General features: G+C 39.5%; 1 protein-coding gene and 1 non-coding gene across 2 annotated transcripts; both read right to left on the bottom strand.

The window, feature by feature from the left end:
• Window positions 1–149: 149 nt before the first annotated feature.
• trnay-gua (transfer RNA tyrosine (anticodon GUA)) lies at window positions 150–237 on the bottom strand. Its single transcript is given in 2 exon segments — window positions 150–185; window positions 201–237. It is a non-coding gene; the product is annotated as a tRNA-Tyr (tRNA).
• Window positions 238–2,141: 1,904 nt separating this feature from the next.
• tmem214 (transmembrane protein 214) lies at window positions 2,142–20,484 on the bottom strand. Its single transcript, XM_067573243.1, has 17 exons — window positions 20,215–20,484; window positions 12,273–12,466; window positions 11,681–11,831; window positions 11,061–11,195; window positions 9,900–9,982; window positions 9,508–9,613; window positions 8,392–8,473; window positions 8,003–8,104; window positions 7,267–7,408; window positions 6,503–6,594; window positions 6,284–6,332; window positions 5,575–5,682; window positions 5,153–5,270; window positions 4,939–5,035; window positions 4,055–4,223; window positions 3,811–3,962; window positions 2,142–3,441 (listed from the first exon to the last, which is right to left on the bottom strand). Exons 1-17 carry the CDS (start codon window positions 20,369–20,371, stop codon window positions 3,315–3,317), a joined length of 2,064 nt encoding a protein of 687 aa, XP_067429344.1. The 5' UTR covers window positions 20,372–20,484; the 3' UTR covers window positions 2,142–3,314.
• Window positions 20,485–21,548: the final 1,064 nt, after the last annotated feature.

Here is a 21,548-nt window from a genome sequence, read left to right as displayed (position 1 = left end):
TGGAGTCGCCCCCTGATGGACATTAGAAAGAATGCAGGTTTAAGGCACTTCCGCATTAGCTTCACTTTTCAGACCTGGAGCTAGCTGCCCGCTTGAGTCAAATTACCTTCAAAACTCGACGCTGTTGCGGTCCAGCCGAAAAAGTCACCTCCTTCGAGCCGGATTTGAACCAGCGACCTAAGGATTTCTTCCATATTACTCTACAGTCCTCCGCTCTACCAACTGAGCTATCGAAGGGGCTGAAATACTGTTTGTACAATTAGGTACAGTACAATTTAACCTCAATTCTCTCTAATGGCGTAGATAAGCCTGAGCAGAAAAGTTTACCGTAACCCGTCTTTCCCTAGCGCCCCCTACAGCACTGCCACGATGCTGCATGCCCTAACTATATCTTGAACCCTCTATATGACAGACATAAAATTAGCTAATAGTAGAAGACTTGCCTTTTAGTTTATATTGTACTTTAGTGGTTTGAATTTCATAACAAAATTGTAATTAATCAAATACCCACCCTGTACAGCTCCACATCTTTTCAAGTATGTCTTAAAACAACTGTCTGGAACCCAAATGAACATTGAAACATGTTTTTCTTGCTGTAATCATTCCTCCTGTTCATACTGACCATTAGAAGATCTCTTCATAATGTATTTACAATGTAAGTGATGGAGGACAAAATCCACAGTCGTCCTCCTGTGAAAAAAATGTATCTAAAAGTTTATCTGAAGCTAATATGAAGCTTCGGCGTCCAGTTGACATTGTGGGTGTATGTGATGTGCTGTTGTGTGTAGCTTTGTGTTTTGTATGGTGTGTTTTTTGTGGGGTTTTTTTGTTTGTTTTGGGTTTTGTTTTTGTTTTTTTTTTGCTTTGTACTGTTTGTTGTTGTGCTGTTGTATGTTTTGACTGTAATGGACTACAGATGCAAATTAGCTTCAAGCTAACTTTGGTGCAGTGCATCATTTATGCTTAAAACTGCACACTGTCCTGTTCAATGAATCAAATCAAAATAAAAAATGAGTCAAATCAAGTAGATATCTTTCAACTTTACAGTCTTTTTAGTGCCAAAGTTCCTTTTTTTGTTACTATACTTCCACTGCAGTTCAACAGGGAAACACTGTCTGAGGAAACACAAAGGGGGAATTTGATGCTAAAAAGACTGTAAATGTGGCAGATATCTACTTGATATGACTAACTCAGACTGCTGAAGCCTCATATAAGCTTCAGATGGACTTTTAAATGCATTTTTGCACAAAATGACTGTGTGGACACATTGCGGCCTCCATGACTTACATTGAAAGCACATTCAAAGAGGATCTTCTAATAGCCAGTATGAACAGGAGAAATGATTACAGCAAGGAAAACTTCTTTCACTGTTCATATGGACACCTGACTGTTGTTTTATGTTTGACAAATTGTTAATTTCTCCTTTAAAGCACCTGACAGACTGAGACGCAAATCTGGGACTTTTACAAGGTTGGTAACCCTGCCTTGCTGTGTTGTAACTCGCTATATTTTTGTTGGGTCTTAAACAAGCTTTTTCTGAACTTCCTTTCAGTTTTCTGTCACCTACATTTTGACAAGAACGTTCTGGTGGAAATCCATATTGTTGTTGTGCCCGATAACATGTGAATAGCTGGCCGTTGTGTCCTCTGTTGGTTAGAAATTTCACAAAATTCACACTCTTCACTTACCTTTTTACCCTTAAGAGTCGAGAGTGGAAGCGATGTTGACAGTCATTATTAGGGCTGAAACTAAGGCTTATCTTCATAAAGATAAAGATTAATTTGTTGATTATTTTCTTGATTTATTAGTTGTTTGGTCTATAAAATTTAAGAAAATGGTGAAAAATGTCAGTCACTGTTACCCAAAGCCCAAGATACAACCTAAAATGTCGTTTTGTCCACAACCCAAAGACATTCTGTTAACTATCACAGAAGAAACCTGAAAATATTCACATTAAAACCAGAGAACTTGGATATTTTTTATTAAAAATGATCTAACAATTTAAAAAATAGTTGGTGATTAATTCTCTGTATTGACTTATTGATCATTGTTCTAACTGAATGTAGCATAAATACAAAGCTACAGAATAACCACTCTGCTGGAAAAATACAGTTGAACAAATTTAAAAAAAAAACAGTGAATGGGGTTGAATTCTTTATTATAAATCATTTACATACAAAGTAAGTCATTGCCATATCCATCCAAACATCTTGTTTACAAGGAGGGGTTAGTGAATCAGCCGGTCAGAAGAGGGGTATTTTGTCGTATTGCAGTGTACAAGAACACATTGGCACGAGGGGGTTAATCACCATACAATTATTTAGACTAAGCATCCATGCAGACACACACACACACACAGACACACAGAATGTCATCAGCCTTCAAGTATGAGCGCACAACCGTTGTGCTGCTGTTAGCTCAGGTGTGGAGCTACTGACTGCAGCAGAGGAGGAGGAGGATGGACGAAGCAGCATGAGAAGCAGAAGATGAAGCAGCAAAGACGAGGTGATGTGCAGGATAGAGAGACAGTAGGTAAGATTTCTTCATCCTCTGGACTTCCTGGATTGATGTGAGACTCCTCGTGTCCCATTCTGGTTCATGCTTTTCACTCTGAAGGAGTCAATCCACCAGCAGATTTGACCCCACTATTATCTGAATTCATCTTTCTTGTTGGAGGCTTTACATTGTGCGCCACCTGCTGGACAGCTTCCCAAGGCTTGATGATGGCTTTGCACAGGCTGACACACACTCACACACACACATACCGCATCTTTCTGGTGAGAAGGACCACATGTAGAAGATGAAGTGGCTCTCAGAATTTAACCTATGAGGTCTGTGGCTTGGAGAAGTCTGGAATATCTTTTTGGTCATTTCCCTGCCCTTTTCCAAGTTTTCACAGAACACCTTTTTATATCTTTAAATAAAAATGGTTTATAAATCATCTACAAACCTACATTTTCTATAAATTACATATATTTTTTTTAACCCAGCAGTTAAAGAAACAGCTGAAATTTGCAGTAGAAAACTCAGGGAGAGGGAGACGACCTCTGCATCCAGCGGTGACAAAAAGATTGGTAGAAAAAAAACATCCATATAACAGCAAACTGGTTGATAAAATTTAGCCAAAACAAGTGATAGAAGGGTCCTTTTTTTGAGTGAGAGTTCGCTGTCAGGCCCCACAGTGTCCAATCACGGCTTAAGAGGGGAGCCGACGCACTGAAAGGCAGTCTCAGACTGGGTCAGTGTGTGTGTGTATATAACTTTGTGTGTGTATATTTTGAATGTGTGTAAATTAGTCAGCATCTGTTGCGTTATCATGCTCGTGTCAACAGCTCCTGAGCCCACGTCTTGATGGCGGAGGTTGTGTGTTGGAGCAGCTGCCACGTTGAGTTGGTGAAAGACAACGCGTGACCCTGCAGACACGATACGGACACCTCGCCACTGTAGGAAAAACAAAGACACAGTACAGGTTAAAAATCACGTAGTGCAGATTTAAATAAAACCAAAAATGATTTTGATTTGGGCAACAGTGCTGAGTTTCACCAGTTCTTCCAAAATCCATCACTAGGCTTGTGTGTTAAGTCTTTTCAAAGTTCTAAAAGACTACTAGCTAGTTTCAAACTAGTGATTTACTAAAATTTAAGAATGTCTTGGCTAGTAAAGACATCAAAATATGTTGACAATTAAGTATATGCAAAAAACACTTTTCAATACCAGATGTAAATATATTCTAGCCAGTTCACACCCAGAAAAATAGGGACACTTAATAAATGTTAAAGCCAGGTAACAAGGATGCCTCAGAGTACTGACTTGCAGGACTCCTGAAGGTTGGTCCACGCTCGTTGTAGCAGGTCAGACATGTACGCCAGTGCTGGCAGGATGTAGTTCTGGTGAAGGAGGAGGAGGAGCTCCTTCAGGTATGCCAACACCTGGAATACACTGTCTGGAGTGTTGGTGTTCACCTGTGCAAAGACATGGAGGGAAATAATAGTCACAATGACATAATATAAGACTGATTTGTTGCATAACTGAAAAGATTAATGCACAGTCTTACCCATTCTATGACCAGCGGTGTCTTTTCTTTCACCCAGAGGATTAACTGGGTGGTGTTTTCAGAGATGAAGATGGCTGCTGTTTTTGCCTTTTCCAAACCTTGTTCCATTAATGGCCCCAACACCCGCACACACTCAGAGTAATAATGAGGAGTGTTTGTCTCTATCCAACTAAAGAGAAAACAGAAACACTGTAAGACGATGCTTTATCTGAATAAACCATTTATACACACAATAAGTTTAAAGTACTCTCTTTGGCTCCAAAAGGTTTATGTTCCTCAGATAACTGTTGTTTTGGGATTGATTACTCACTTTATCTTGTTACTTCAATATATAGTATGTTGTCATCAATTGTTTGCAATGCAAAGCAAGACTATTGCTCTGTTCTTGATGTGTGCCAGTCTCATTTATATGCAGTTTCATAGTTAGAATATGGAACCAAGTAGTATCAACATCAGTAGCATCATAACGTAGTAAAGAAACTTGAAACAGAATAAAAATATTGAAAACATTAAGTATGGAAAATGTTTCAGCTGACATCTGGCCAGTCAACCAGACAGTGAAAAAACTATCGTGTGTACAGAAGCCTGAACAGGAAGTGAGTCAGAAGCCTGCTAGATGAAAAAGCTATTTTTATGCTTTGGGTGGACTGGCTCATGGTCAGAGAGTACCGAGGTCAACAGGAACAAAGTCTGAAAAGATCCAGAGACAGAGTTCACCAGTATCTGGCACATACAGATGAGGATTAGGGCCAGGATTTAATAATAAAAATTCAGTACATTTGTCTGTGGAGAGAGCTGCTAACATAAAGTATATCCCTCAGTGGCTTGTTTTACATCCTTGTTATGTATTGAGGATGAATGTTTGAAGGTGAGTGAGGTCGTACCTGAAGCCCTGCTTAGAGTAGACTGTTATTTTACTCCAAGCCTGCTGAGAAACAGCTGTAACCCCTGAGCTGCGCAGATACCTGGCTGCTGTTGAATCTGAAATACAACACATATCGTAAGACCTTTTTACCCCACAATAACATCTGAAGACCATGAACATGTCCGTAAATATGAAGACTGGTCGTTATGAGGAGGAAACGACTGGAGTCAGACCTGTGAAGGAGCCGTGAGATCTGACATCATGAGCGATGAAGCCGGCAGCAAACACGAGCAGGACCATGAGCAGCTTGGACCAGGGGAACCCGTGACCACGCATCTTCACCTGCAGATTCTGGAGACAGAAAAGGTAATACTGAGCAAAATCCAAATCTACAGGAATATTTGGCATATTCACGCATATCCTAGAGGTGCTTTGTAGAGCGGGAGATTTCCATTTCGTTGTTCGTCATGTGTTTAGCAGATAAATTAAAGTCTCAATTGCAAGTCAAATTAAAGGACTGCTTATATGTCTACATATGTATAATTGTGACCTAAATCAAACCCAGGACTCTTGGACTGAATTCTGATAATCAGTTAAGTTTTAATCATTACTTAATGATTATTATTTCAGCTTTTGCAGTGACTGTGCGTCTTACCTGACACAGGTTATTGCACTCTTGAAGGTCCTGAGATTCAACGGTGTCTCTCATCTCCTCATTGGTCACTTTGAAAGACTGGACAGTTTCTTCAAGGTTCTTCCTCAGCTAAAGATGGAAAATAAAAAGTCAAACACAGCATGTCCCAAGATGAAGGTAAATTAATTTAATGAGTGTTTACATCTCTCCACACTGTTAATTTTTTTAAGTCCAGATGAAACAGCATTCTGAGAGCATCTAACTTCTGCATGGTGACAGACAGGCAGGACATAACGTTGAGAGGAATTTGATTTGAAAGTTGATTAAGTAAGCATGTCATAATGAATCTTTGCTCTGTGCTGCTAAAATGTTGAAGATTGATTGATGGGTGGATGTCATGATATTATTGGTTGCAATTGGTTGGTTTAAGCCTACGTAAGCACATCATATTTTGTTTTACAGGAGGAAAACATGATTGTATATAAGAATACAAAGAAATTGATTTTCTTTGTATTTTTAAATAAGTGCACAGTATGACTGGGGATGTGACCTAAAAGGTTTAAAAGGGCATTTTTCATTTTTATCTCAACCTTAACAATGAGACATAGTTTGGCTTGATTAAAGCAGTGGCTCTTGTTGCCAGCGGGAGTGTAAACATGCCCTAATTCTACCATCTCTAGGGAGGCGAGTTTGCTTTACAAACAATTAGACCTCATGGCAACAGTCATACCTTTGGTGGCAGGACTCTCCAGGACTTCAGTAAATGGTTCAACAGCAGACTGCAGAGGAGGAGAGACGAATGAACAGTCAGCGCCAAAATCTTTACATTACTTTTTATACAGAGAGAAAAAAATGGTTTTATCTATAAAAGCTTAATTTGAAAAAGGGAAAGAGTTTCAAAATCAATGCAAAATTAGCCAAAGGTCTATGTTGAGTGTGTATAACTGACCTGGACTGGGGTAAGTGTTTGGTATAGAGCTGCCTCCACACTCCGAGACTCTGTACATCCACACACAAACACTCTGTCATACTGCTGAGAAGCTGTGAGAAACATATGAGAGGAAGAATAAGACACAGAGAGTGATTATTCTCACGGATAACAACATTTTTAAGCTCTACATTCCACACAATGCCTTCTTTTAACTACCAGAGAAGCATTAACTTGTGGAGTTTTTATGTAAATGTAAAATCAATAGTGGCAGCAGTAGCAAATCAAGACCACATCCTAGCCAAAAATACAATATGTCTTGTAGCTATATTGCACATATTGCAAGTATTGTACTACTGTTGATGACTACAACAGTCTCTGGTTGGTTCAGTTCAAAATGGCCACTATTTGATTCTGAAGGACTCACAACTTAACCTGAAGTCTTTTATGTTTTAGATAACCAACTAACCTGGAACTACTAATATTTGTCAGTGACAGTATTTGGCAGTTATGTCATCCATGGAATAATATGGAATAAATATAGCAAGTGGACTCAGAAATGCATAATATATAGCTGGTGGCTCTTTTTTCCATTTTCCCTTCATGATTAGCTATTTGCCAATATGCTATAATGACTATTTATGACACTTATCACCATAATGAGGCTGTTAACAACATGTGATAGGTTTCTTATCAGTTTCATTTCTCCTGTTGCCCTGAGCTAACCTACACTCAGAGTTCTGTAGCAGCAGTACTTTAGCACATGTGCGTCATGTGAGTCTTACCTCTCTCTTCATGTCATCTGGACAGTGTGGCGTGGCTCTGGACAGAAACGATGGCAGGTATGTGTGTAATGTGCTCTCAGGTTTGGCTCCGAATGCGAGAACTTTTAGTCGAGGGTACAGACGCCTCAGCTGCTCCTGCAGACTGTAAACAAACAAAAACAGTTTTTCTTTTCGCACTGGGAGGTAAAAATCACTCACAGACTGAACTGTACAGTACAAGTAAACAGCTTTTATTTCCAAAAGGGGAATAACAGAAATGATAAATGTAACCACTATATAGTATTTGCAAATGTACATTTTTCCAAACAATTGTCATTTTTGAATGATTATATGCTCCATCATTGATGCAATGAATGATGTACGAAATACATGAAATATATTTAAAATCTAATGTCCTGTCATCAGTCATTTTAAATGTGTGTGCTCAATATGACTTTATCATGTGTCAGTAATGAGCATAACATGATTGATGGACATGTTCAGGGTGTTTTTATGTATCATGGCTCATTGGCTTCTGTTCTGTGCACCTATGCATAATTATTGTGCATGGATCTGGTGTCAGATCAACAATTCTCAATGTCAGACCGTGCAGTGTTGCTACTGGAGTGTACTTCCTGACCATGCGTTCAGTTCAGCAGCCTCTCTCATTGTTTCTGCTGTGCATTAAATCCGAGCATCCCCTTCCTGTAACTGCTGTTCCCAATCACAAGCCTTTGTGAAGTGAGCTGACATTTACCTTGATGAAAGGGCATTCTTGGGCATGAAGGCAAAATCCAGTAAAGGAAAGAACTCTTTAGGACCCATGATGCCAAATCCCTTTGTCAGGTTTGCATGAAGTCTGGGAAAAGAAAGCAAACACACGTATTATAGAGGTAGAATGTAAAGCAGCTTTAGAAAAAAAAAAAAAAAAGTCATGATAAAGTTAAAATGATGCTTAAAATAGCCACCTTAGTCAATAACAAATTATGCCCTCCATAAAATAGCGCAACTATAAAACATCCTACTGTATCTTCAAAATTAAAGTGTCATATCCAGGAGAGACAATATAATCACTGTCCATGTGGATAAATACGGTGAAAAAAGGGAAAGATTTTGAACAAAAACACATTCATCAGTCACACTTACAGTAGAAGTCTCTCCAGATAGGCGATGGCATATGAAGATAAGGACTTCACTCCCAGCACAGGAAGCATGATTCCCAGCCACACTGAAACACAAATCAAGTCCATAATTACCCCCCAGAACTTTACTTTAGTTACAGAACTAAACAGTTAGCCTCTTCAGCTTTGCCTTTTAAAAAAAAAGCCTGAAAGCAACTACAGCCAGAAAAATGTGGCTTTTGTCCTTGTAAGTACATGATGAAACAAAACACACAGTTAGCTAACAGGATGAAAACTGCAGCAGCATGAGGGAGGAAGAAGATAGCCCAGCAGGCATTCTTCTGTGTAGTATCAAAGGAAAACTGTGTATCGAAAGTCTGTGATGTTAAATGCATTCCAGGTGTAATTTTGTTGTTGTGACTTTCACTGCTGCCGTTTTAGATATCCTTTCCCCCCTCGTTATACGTCAGTATCAGTATAACATTTGCCAAGTCAGGTCATATCAAACACTACCGCTCAAACAGGAAAGTCTTGATTGCTTTTTAAATTCCTGATGACAAGATTAGAGTGTTCCTGAACAGGGTTATGTTCACATTTTCAGAGAGATTTTTTTTATCCTGATTAAATAGTTCAACATCATGGTAATATGCAGAACGTTTTGCGTTTGTAGCTTTGCAAACTGCCTCAGAATGAGACAAACTGTGTCTTTCCTTCCCTAAGGGGAGTCAAATGATATTCTATAACCTTGTTTTTCTCCCGCAGACGAAGGTTGTTATGTAATCTTCCGAGAATATTCATCCTCCCATGTCCACATACTAACACCCACCTCAAAGCCTCACCAAAGACCTGGTGGCAGCAGCTGAGTTTTTGAAGTTACCTAGTGTGTTTGGCTTGCAGATGTCTGTCAGACATGTGCTACTGCTCTAATGTGCACTGTTGCTTCAATAACCCCCAACCCAGAATTTCTATCAGCACACATTGTTGGGAAAGTGGGAGAAAGGGGAGAGACACAGTCAACAGCACTAGTACAGCACAGAGGACTGTGAAATACCGTGTCTACATGTATAAAAAGAATATATGGCTTTGTGTTTGTGTGCAAATGTATGTAAATTCTTCAGTGTTTTTTTCAACCGTGTATCACCTCTTAGTCCCTGGCTGAGATCATAAAATCCAGCTTGACCCAGAGCCCACATGATGGTCAAACACTTCACTGGACGATTCTGAACCGACCTCAACAACTCCAAATACTAGAGAGGAAGAACAGGGGAGAAGGTATTACAACATGTTAGAAAGATATTGCAACAGAGAAATCCCTAGTACACTGAACAATGGAACTGAAACTGCCAGTTTATGCACAGATTGGTTGGTTGGTCAGTTTACAGCCCAAAAAAGCAACTGAGAGTGTTTTTAGAAAAGAAAGCAATTTGTTTGTACAATTTGTTTTGTTATTTAATCTTTAACAAGTACATTCATAGCAGACAGGGGCAGTGAGTCCTGCAGGACTAAATGATACACACAAACACATTTGCTCACCTCGGGCAGGTTTTGGGTGGCTATTCTGGGTTTGTCTTGTAAGATTGCTTGAATGCAAACTCTGTAGCCGTGCAGTGGTTCTCCTGAAAATAAAGAGAAAAGACTGTTGGGTATAGAGCTGAAACAGATCAGATTTTCACAATCAATTGATGGTTTGCCAAACATTCTTTACTTCCAGCATCTAAATTGTGAGGATTTCTCACTTTTCTTTGTCTTATGCAACAGTAAACTGAATTTCTTTTGGACTGTTGGTCAGACAAAACAAGACAATTTCGAGATGTCAACTTGTAAACTGTGATGACAACAATTTTCTGACATTTTATCAAACACATGATTAATCGAGAACATAATCGGCAGATTAATCGATTATGAAACTAACTGTTTGTTACAGACATAGTTTGGTGTTTTTGAAAGTTTAGTTTTTGTCTGTTCTTGAACATTGACACTGCTGATCCCCATATTGTGTATTCTGACCATAAGCAACAACAAACTGATTTACTGATAGTTTCAATGCTCTACCCAAAACAGGAGCATTTTTTATTTCTCCACTGTTAAAGGACCAGTGCGTAGAATTTAGTGGCATCTAGCGGAACGGATTTGGCAGAAATGGGATATAATATTCATAAGTATGTTTTAATTATTTTAATTTTTAATTTAATCACCTGAAAATAAGAATTGTTGTGTTTTTGTTACCTTAGAATGAGCCCTTTATATCTACATAGGGAGCGGGTCCTCTTCCATGGAGGCTGCCATGTTGCACTGCTATGTTTCTACAGTAGCCCAGAACAGACATACCAAACACTGGCTCTAGAAAGGGCCTTTCACGTTTTTCGCAAGTTTTGCCGCCACATAGGGTGAGGGGAGGGGTACTCAGTCGGTTTAAATCTGCAACCTCACCTCTAGATGCCACTAAATCCTACACACTGGTCCTTTAAGGTCAGCTGACCTTACATATTCTACCACATGTCAGTCCATGATCAATGACAAACTTGAAGGATAACAAACAGGAGTAATTAGGGGAAATGGTAAGCCAAAGCTTCAAATTTGCTCGTTTTACTGAAAACACATAATTCTTCATTGCAAATAACATTGAAGATAGGTATGGTGACAGTGGAGACAGCAAAAAGGAGAGATGAATGATTTCCAAGTTCTTGTCCATACCTGACTGTCTGTCCAGCTCCCTGAGCATAGTGTAAATACAGTGGTCGAAGAAATCTGGCAGAATGTCACTGCAACGTCCAATGAGGCCTTTGATCACGCCCTTCAGCTCCTTTCCTATAAGGCAGTATGGGTAGTCTGGGGACAAAAGACAGAAAAAGATGGATATGAAATAAAAAAAGGTTGACTTTTGGTAAGAGTACAGTATCAGAGTCCTTCACAAACTTGTAATATCTGTCAGTTTGTTAGAAACTGAGTCAAGCAACATATTGAAGTTTTGTAATAATTTCTACTTTTCCAACCTGCATAGTAAAAAGTTAGGTACAAGGATTTGTGACCATTGCTGTGTGATGTAGCGTCACTGATTGTTTTCCTTGAACCTTAATAAGCATCATTTTATATATCATAAAAATGTAATAATTTCTTCTGACATTAGCTGAGACACCACCAAGCCTGGGCTTCTCCACTACAACACAGTAACTAATTGGGATCTAAATAAACAAACAAACTATAAAAAGCTGCAGGAAACCATGAGAGAAGTAGAAAAGAGTAAAAAGCTACACTGAACATGTACAATATTTTTCTGGCTTATCAAAAATAAAACATGTCTTAGTTTGACAGACCGTGAGCATAGCTGCTGAGTGTGGGCTCAGTCTCTGGTGCAGTCAGATTGAGGTTGAGGTATCCTGCCAGATCTTTGACCCACACTGATGGGTTCTCTGGGAACAAGGTCTGACTGCGAGCCAACTGCTGCTTCAGGTCTGCGACATCCAACTAAAAAGGTAGGACAGGACAGGACAGAGGAAACATTAAAACTCCACTCAAACAACAGTGTCCATTATGCAAAGATGAGACTGTGATTCAGCATGTGATAGTTTGCTTTCAAGACACCACAATGCAGCATTGTTTCTGTGTGATTGTATGAAGATATTTAGAACCTGGAAAAGTTTTACAAAAGCCTTTATGTTCACAAAGGTCAAACAAGTTCTTACATCAGTGCTTTTTTTAATTTTAGCTTTTAGACACAGATAAGGTGATAAAGGGCAAAAAGCACATGCAGAATGTTTTAATAAGTCCAATGACGTTCCTCCTCTCATAAAACATCAATAAATAAACAAGTCTAACTTTGTTTTAAGCATTTCATATGCATTAGTTTTGTAAACAAATTTCAAAATGCTCTGATGGAGAAAACTCCTGGGACTGTGCATTACTCACAGCTTTGAAGGCTTCCTCGAGGGTCTTGTGAGTTGCCCGAGTGTCTGTATTGCTGGAGTGTGACTTCTTGGATGGTTTACTTGATGAGGGCTTCTTGTTTTGAGGCTCGGCTGGTGGTGGAACCTGCTCCTTGTTCTGTTTCTTGCCCATCTTCTCGAAGCCGTCATACAGAGTTTCTGACATCTTCAGGGGTGCTGAGAGAGACAAGGTAGTTGTGGTTAGACACGCCTCTTTGCAGATATTGAACACGGCGTCTTTTCAAACTTCTTTATTCTTCTAACACCTTCTCATCTTATCCTCCCTGTGCCCTGAAAGTCGAGTTAATCCATAAAACCATGGCATTCCCCGCCCCTCTTACTTGCCCCCCTCGCATTCAGTGCTTTTCTTATCCCTCCCTCTATAGCTTGCGTAATGGACTGTGTTAGACAATATTCATGCAACACAAGTTACAATCCACAAGGGAATAGAGTTAAGCACATTCCAAGTATTCCCCAGTGTGTTACTTGTTAAGACCCTCTTGTAAACAAACTAGTCCAGTTCAACTAAGTTAAACCACTCGTCATATTAGAGCTCTGCTGGAACTCAGTTTTGATGGTCAATACCAATATTTGTGTACAAAGGTTATTAATTCCAGATATTTTACGCCGATACACCAATATTCAATTCAACCTTAAAATATGTCATGCAATGTGCAATATGTTCTTTTTATGTTACCCATTAAGTTTCCGCCGATTGACTAATTGTTGCGGCACTATATGTGGGGCTGACTCAAAACTACAGTGCCCATGTTCATAATGAAGAAACTTCTCACCCAGTGTAATAGTTTGGCTCATTTATGTGTTTTCTAACAGTTTTTAAATAACAATGGAGCTCAATGACACAGAGAAATAAGCTTTATCAGGGCTTTGGCTACAGAAACAATACTTTTTTAACAGGATTAATGAATTATTGGAACCCATACTATTAAAATCTGCTCAATAAGGCTCTAACCCTAAATCATGTAGCCAACACATTTACAGTATTTAACTATGGGTCTACATGACTGCACACAGGAATTCCAGTCAGACCCTCCCGCAATCTTGAGTTGGTTGTTGACAGAGGTCACCAGTTGTTCACTGATCATTTAGCTGTACATGCCGCTGAGAAACCTAAATCTATATTGGGGATCTATATGTGTGTGTCGGCACAACACACAGCTGTGACGCAAAGAAGGGACTAGTTTCATCATGGCATCTCCTATTTCTTAAACTGGAATGACTTTACCACCACAACTTCCCCATTCAAACATCAGTCAGTCAGGATCATTCTTCACATTCCTGAACTGAAGTAAGGCCACCACTTCAAGCAGGTTGAACTCATTGGTAACATTCTGGAGACTTTTTTTTTTTCTCCAGACTGAAGCCAATAGTGATCTCTGAATGTGTCAGCTAAAAATGGGGCTCAGGCATGTAATCATAAACAGCTTAGTAAGCAGAGCTGAAGAACCAGGAAAGTACTGAAAGCTGAGAATAAGGGAACCAGGTGTTTGTGTCTATTAATACAAAACAAAAGTCAGGAAGTCGGTCATTTCCAGTGGCAGCTCCTGACATGAGAAGACATCTGCTTGAGTGAAACAGCGAGAGGGTGACACCGAGTGAAGTGACTAATGAATTAGAACGAAACAGAGTGAGAGTCTACAGCCATGTGCTTTAAGCTAAATGCTAACGTCAACATGCTAGCAATGACACAACGACAATGCTAACATGTTGATGTTTAGCAAGTATAATATTTCATCTTAATGTAGCATGCTAACATTGCTAATTGGCAAAATAAACCAAAATACTGGACAACTTTGAACCGATGATAGGGAGAATGAGGGAGAAGGAGGAGATGTCATAATTGTCATTAAGAGTATTTAGCGAGATAATTAAATGTTTTAGTGAAAAAAATCCCACAAACATTATTCAAAACAGTATTTTTATGAGTCCTTTCATGGGAAACATGTTAACTTGGTGACTGTCTTGATAGCTGCTGGCATGCAGAAGTTACATTATGTGAATATTAAATTAAAGAATGTCAGTTCTGTGTCCTTGTAGAGAGCGATATTCCTATTTTACTCCCAACTGTCTCTGTGGAAACCTTAAAGGATTTAACACAAACTATCTCTACAGTCTTTTGAAGCCCCACTCCAGCCAGCATTACTTCCTGTTTAATGGTTAGCGTTCTTCCTCAAACAGAGAATGGCGGTGTGGCTAGTAGTCTGACATAATCCATTACCATGGCAAACAGATTGCCATTCTAGCACACTGGATCATCTATCCTAAGCAGTGATATCTTGCTTTGATTATTTTACAGTAAATGTCCATAAATTTTCCTCCTCAGTGGCCAAGCCCGATTCTACAAGGGTGCAAAAGCATGCACTGCACCCTCAGTTTAATATTTTGCACCCTCTGTTGAAATTTGAATAATAAATGCCAAGTGCAAAGGTGCACGGACTGTGTGGGCATCTCCATGCGCACCTGCTATTTTAGTTCATATATGTGCCACAAGGCAATGTGCAAAAGGGCTGAGTGAAGGTGAATATAGATCAGCAGGTGTGGTGATTATTAAATACTCTCTCAGCCAGTCACATCACTGCTCTCATAGTTCTGAAACAGCTGAGCCAATCACAGTTAAACGGCACTGCACTCTGACACGGCACTTCTCAGAGGCTGCGGATTTATCAACGTATCAGTCCTGCTGACCAGGTGCTGCAGGGATTTAATGAACTGAAGAAGTTCTTCATAAAGTATAAAGCAGCTGTGGACAACAGATACTGTAAGAATCACCCACATTAATTTATAGATCACTGCAGACTGATTTACTGACTTTTTACTGATTTTCTGTGCCTATTTTGGTCGGCAAGTGTTTAATTGAAATAAATTATTTATATTTTAATTAAACCATGGCCTGTGCCTTTTTAGGACATCTGACAAAAATGGTTTTCAGTCCACCTGTCTTGCAAGAGTTTATATCAAGCCCCGTTGATGAACACCTGATCAAATTAAATTGTCATGATGGTGCATAGACCTTTATTGGCTCAGGTGCTCAAGAACACAGTGGAGAGAAAACTTGCAAGATGGTCCCTGAGGACTTGATTAAGAAACAATTCAGTAGCAACTTATCTAGCTATAGAGACTGGCATCAATCTAAGTGTTGACATATACTATACATCGCAACGTAAAACTGTACACACACTGACACGAGAATGCAGGCGGATTTTGTTGAAGAAATGTGGGAGACTCAGTGTCTGTCAGCAGAGTTTCTCGGTGGTGTGGTGGGGTGTAATTTGAGGAGGTGTACAGTACCCAACATGGCCCTCTAACAGGGTGGACCAGAATGAATTCTCACATCAGCAGAAGAATAGCTGGCAGGATTATTCACATGTAGACAAAAAGACACTGCTCAACAAAAGAGAACAGGATGTCTTCTGTCATTAAAAACGGTTGGATTTTCAACGGTCGTCTGGCAGTTAACACTAAAACACACATGAATTGTGTATTAAGCCATTTTTCTGGTATTTACTGAATAGAGGACAGAAAAACTATTCAGTGACACAACAGATACAAAACTATTTCCAGTGAGATCATAAGTGCACAGGCGTTATTTCAGTTTTTATTAAGTGAGAAATCAAATTGGTGGAAGACCTGTTGATTATTTATAATAACAGCTGGTAAAAGTGATTAGTAATAGCTTCTGACAATGTCTTTTAAAACATTTTAAATACAGTTAGTCAGTTGCGAGCAGATCAGCCATATTAAACTTGGTTTGACATAATCAGCTTTGTTGAAAGAAGAGCCCTCGTCAGACATGCTATAATGTGGTCCAACATAGGTATGGTCTCAGCTGTCTTACATATGACCCTCTCAAGGTCCAGTGTGTATGTAAAATGTCATTACAGACGTTGTAAACTAGACCCATGGCTGCAGGGCCATTTAACAGGAGCACAAAGAAACTGCCCTGAAAACCTTTTATATGTTTTACTCTCATTTGTATCATGAAGTGTTTAAGAAGAGAGGGGCTCCGAGTAAAATAACAAATAGTATATCTAATATTGCCTGTTAAAAAAGGTTTCCAGCAAAATATGAAATTTCTATCATTTTAAAAAGATATTTCTGATGTATTATTTTCTCTCTTATGTTTCCTTGCTAAGATGCCACCCACAAAGATTTGGGAACCTGCTCTAATAGAACATAAAGCCTAAAGCTGAACTTGAGGCTGGAGGATTATTTTAAATGTGCCAAAACCACAAACTCAACAGTATCAGTCTCATGATCCAAGTGTTGGAAGCCTTCAAGGAATAGACTGAGATATAGCAACAAGGCCTGTTGATTGTGTTAGAATATTGATTATTTCTACAGGTTCAGTAGTAAGTAAAGTATTCGGACAAAAGTACAAGCCGGGTTATATTGTCTCAACAGCAATGTAGATTAAATACTTTGCATAAATATCATGGTGGTTACAGAGTTTACTTACCAAAAAGAGTGTTTCTTTTAGACAAAACCTTTACACCACCTCTCCACTGACACGGTCATGGTCACTGTGCTCTGCTCTTCTACAAGCCAGAGAGACTTTGGTCAGACTGATTCACTGATAAAACTGGTAAATAAACAAATAGCAGCGGCAGAGTGTGATTTAATCTCTTCTATCAGCCTTATCATTATTACATTATTTATATGACCATACTTGTGGAGAGGGTGCAGTGATTTAGGGAACACGTGTGCTAGCTGATTTATTGATTATGACGTATGCTGAATATAAAACCAATCAATCCATCAAAGGTCTGTAATTATGTTCTGCTGGGCTGGAGGCCAGTGAATTAATGATACAATCAGACACAGCCAAAGTTGAAAGGTTTGCTGTGATGTTTTATCTATTTGCAACATGTACACTTTTTCTATGCTGGAAATCTACTCGGCTGCAGGTGTTCTGTATGGTAATTTGATTCATCAAGCACTAAACTGATATAATCAAGATAATGAAACTAGATTTTGATACAGGGCGTCGTGATCAGGTAATAAAGCAAGACCCACCTAAAGTCCCTTGTCATGTCAGCAGATAATGTAGTTAACTAGTGCATGTTCCCAGTCAAATCTGAAATAAAATCAGCTCAAGTCAGTCAACACACTATAAGCCTTGAGTTCTGGGTCCCAGGGAAAGATGCCCACTTTGTTGATAATCCTGCACTTATGTTTTCTGTTTTTTTATATATGAAAACCAAAAAGACTAGAGCTGCAATGATTAGTTGATCAACAGATAATTAATTGACCATTATTTAGATAATCGATTAATCACTGAGTCTTTTTTTTTTTGTTGAAATTCCATAATTCTCTGATTCCAGCTTCTCAAATGTGAATATTTTCTGGTTTCTAGAGCCCAAGATGTTACCTTGGGCTCATTTTATGGACCAAACGACTAATCAGTTATTATAATCGATTGTTAATCAATTATCAGTATAGTTGCTGACTACTTGTCTGTAAACAAATCAATCAACCACTAATTTGAGCTCTAGTGCAGTTTAGCTAAGATCCACAGATGAAAACCGAATTATGAAAGGAAGGATAAACATAAACCCTGCAAATTCAGGCATCTACCAAAATACTGAAACAGTCCAGAAATTTTGGGTGCGAGTAACTGTTCTGGAAAACCACCCACTTAGCACGAGTATCAGTTAAAGGTAGAGTCAGTGGTTCTGGAGAAAGATTGTTCAATACACTTTTTGTCATATTCAGCGAATATCTCCTCACAGCCCGCTAGCTGTCCGTTCTGTGTGTGCTCGTGCACAGGACAGGGAAGTCACCAGAGCAGCTGTCTGTATGGGGACATGACAGTCTCCCGTCTCCAGCCCTCGTTGAATGGTGGGAGAGAGCTGGAGAACTGGAGAGAAAGAGGCTGTGGCCAATTCACATAGAAAATGTTTTTTCACGGAACAGATACACTTCCATTTTATTAAATGTATCGATTCACACTGAATCCAAGAGTCTCACAGAGACCCCCCACGTTTTTTTATGCTCCGAGTCTGTTTCCGTCACGTTTAGCGAGACATAATCTGAGCAGGCAGCTGTTTCAATCACACAAATATCTCGCTGTATATGTGTTTTCAACTTATTAACCGTATCAATGAATCAATAAATACAAACACAGTTGGTTTCTTCCCATGGAGCCGACATGAAAATTATTTTGGTTCAGTATATTTCTGCTGTCAGTCATCCTAGTGAAGGCAGTTTGTCTGGCCGCTGTCCTCTCAGCTCTCCAGGAGCTGCAGGTGACAGACGGCTGCTTCTGTGGACAGAGACGCTGAATGCATGTCGAGTGAGAAGTGGGGAGGCTGCAGAGAGACAGACAGTGTGGATGGACTGTTTTTTTTTCCACTTGTGATAAAATGTAAGAAGAACAGTAGTGACTCCACAGCTGTTGCATCGCTCTGGATTCTGCCATATTTCTCTCTTGGTCATAGCCAGATGCAATAGCATTTGCATAGCAATGCGCATCCAACAATCTTTCTCCTGTATGACTGAATCTACCTGTAATTCGTCATGAGGAGTGCTATTCAAACTATTTCTGTGCCTTTGGAAGGAGTTTCTGATTTTATGTCTGAAATAAATAACCCTCATGAGGTCATCAGGGTTAGCTCAGCTTGGGCTTGGAGACAGAGAGTTTGTGCTACAAACTGGGGGGGTGAAATTTCAACAACGTGGCGTTTACCAGGCATAGACTGAAATACACTAGCATTTTTCAAAGGTTGAGTCATTTAGGTACAGAAAAATCTGCTCTGCTACTTTGATTTCAACCATTCTTTACAACAATCAGTCTCTAAAGTCTACCTACTTTATAAAAAATTCACTACTAAATCAGTGGAGTATACCTTTAATGTATCAGCATGTTACTGTTGTAGCTGCTGGAGGTGGAGCTAGTTTTAACTACTTTATATACAGTTAGCTAGTTTACTCCAGTGGTTCCCAACCTGGGGGTCGGGCTCCTCCAAAGGGTCACCAGGTAAATCTGAGGAGTCGTGAGATGATTAATGTCACTATCTTTGATTTGTGGTGAAATATTGGATCATTTGAACATTTATTGAAATGAAACCATGTGAGAAGTTCAAAGGGAAAAATCACTATTTGGTGGAGCTGTTAACAACTCATAGACATCTGAAATGTGACTCGACTACACACTGCTTTTTGTCAGACGTCAAAAGCCAAAAAGGTTGGAAACCACTGGTTTCATCTTTAACGATGTATTTGTATGTGTATAGTATTTTAAAAGTTTGTTCTAGTATCCATTATGTCAAATCTTCATCTGAAAAGTAACTAAAGCTGTCAAGTACCTCAAAATTGTACAGCACTTGAGTAAATGTATTTACTTTGCAGCACTATTTACTTTGCAGCACTACTGATTCGTCAGCCAAACTCTTCAACTACAATGTAACAACAGTCTGAAGATGCAAATAGTGTGACAGCAGCAAAAAGACAAAAGGTCACAGACACATACTTCACAGATGCAGCTCCTCAGAGATGACGTTGCCTTTGTTGACACACGGCTGCTAGCCAGCTAACTGCGAATAGCTAGCTGACTATCAATTACTTCTAGCTGTATGTGGCAGGACAACACAACCCAGAACGGCTTAGCTTGCTGTTATTGTGAAATAAGAGTGTCATCAGAGAAGCTACAGTACTGCCACTCGGACTAACATAAAATTATCACAGGAAATACTGCGCGATGCTAAAGCTAGCTAGCTCGTCAAGTCAGATGACCGTTATGAGCCGTTCTCGCACGTAGCGCACGAAAATTTCACTTGAAAGGAGTCGGTTTAGAGTGTGAATACAGCCGCGCAGGTGGCCCCATCCTCGGTGTTTCGTATGAACCCTGGTGGTGGGGTAAAGGAGTCACGGAGCAGCTAACAGTGGGCCATGTTCACTTCACTTACGTCTAGCTTGCTGGTTGGACTCGCCCAGGGCTTTCCTTCCCCCGCTGCCGCCGCCGGGCTTCTTGTCAGTCGGGTTTTTACCTCCTCCCGAGCTGCTGTTTTTCTTCCCTTTCTTCACTACCTCCCATTTACCGACTGAGCCGTTATTTGAAGCCATGTCTCTGGTCCGGACGGGGTGTTTTAGCTCCTTCCTCCCTGCTGAATGACACAGGACGACGACGGTTTGAAATGAAACGCTCTGATCATTTAACCGTCAGCGTGCCACGTCTCTTTGTCGGCATGACGTCAGAGTGATGCGTCCGATCCGTTACTTTCATATTTCTGTAAGTGGACGAGTTGATACATGTCTTTGTTTTTATTGAACATATCTTAATGCTTCATCCCCAAGTAACCGTGGTTATTTGAAAATCAGTGTAAGTTCTCTTACTGTTTAGGTCAAAATTGTATTTACATATAATTAGCAGTGATATGTGAAATAGTAGTGGTGGAAAGTACATTTATTCAAGTACTGTACTTAAGTACAATTTTGAGGTACTTGTACTTTACTTGAGTATTTCCATTTGATGCTACTTTATACTTCCACTCCACCTCCACTCCAGACGTTTTAGTTACTTTTTCGGTGAAGATTTGACACAATGAATAATATAACAAGCTTTTAAAATACAACACATTGTTAAAGATGAAACCAGTGGTTTCCAACCTTTTTGGCTTTTGACGTCTTACAAAAAGCAGTGTGTAGTCGGGGTCACATTTCAGATGTCTATGAGTTGTTAACAGCTCCACCAAATAGTGATTTTTCCCTTTGAACTTCTCACATGGTTTCATTTCAATAAATGTTCAAATGATCCAATATTTCACCACAAATCAAAGATAGTGACATTAATCATCTCACGACCCCTCAGATTTACCTGGTGACCCTTTGGAGGAGCCCGACCCCTAGGTTGGAAACCACTGGACTAAACTAGCTAACTGTATATAAAGTAGTTGAAACTAACTCCACCTCCAGCAGCTACAACAGTAACATGCTGCTCTAACACTGATGCTTCAGTATTAGTAATAATCAGTATGAACAGGAGGTTCAGAAAAACCTGTTGAAACCATTTGAAGATCCCTTCATGATGCATTTACAATGGAAGTGATGGGGGACCAAATCCACAGTCCTTCTGTGCAAAAATGTATTTAAAAGTTTATCTGAAGCTAATATGAAGCTTCAGCGTCCAAATGAGTCAAATCAAATAGATATCTTTCAACATTACAGTCTTTTTTAGTGCCAAAGTTCCTCTTTTTGTTACTATACTTCCACCACAGCTCAACAGGGAAACACTGTCTAAGGA

The sequence above is a fragment of the Thunnus thynnus genome, chromosome 18, assembly GCF_963924715.1.
Source record: "Thunnus thynnus chromosome 18, fThuThy2.1, whole genome shotgun sequence".
Taxonomy (NCBI): Eukaryota; Metazoa; Chordata; class Actinopteri; order Scombriformes; family Scombridae; genus Thunnus; species Thunnus thynnus.
The sequence above is the reverse complement of the archived record's forward strand: the minus strand, read 5'-3'. Positions and strand labels throughout refer to the sequence as shown.

Coding starts and splice junctions, on each gene's coding strand:
- tmem214 (XM_067573243.1), bottom strand. CDS start 20,371: ATGGCTTCAAATAACGGCTCAGTCGGTAAATGGGAGGTAGTGAAGAAA. Junction 8,105..8,391: donor TATCTGGAGAGACTTCTACT/GTAAGTGTGACT, acceptor TTCTTTTCCCAG/ACTTCATGCAAACCTGACAA. Junction 3,963..4,054: donor CACCGCTGGTCATAGAATGG/GTAAGACTGTGC, acceptor GTCTTTGCACAG/GTGAACACCAACACTCCAGA.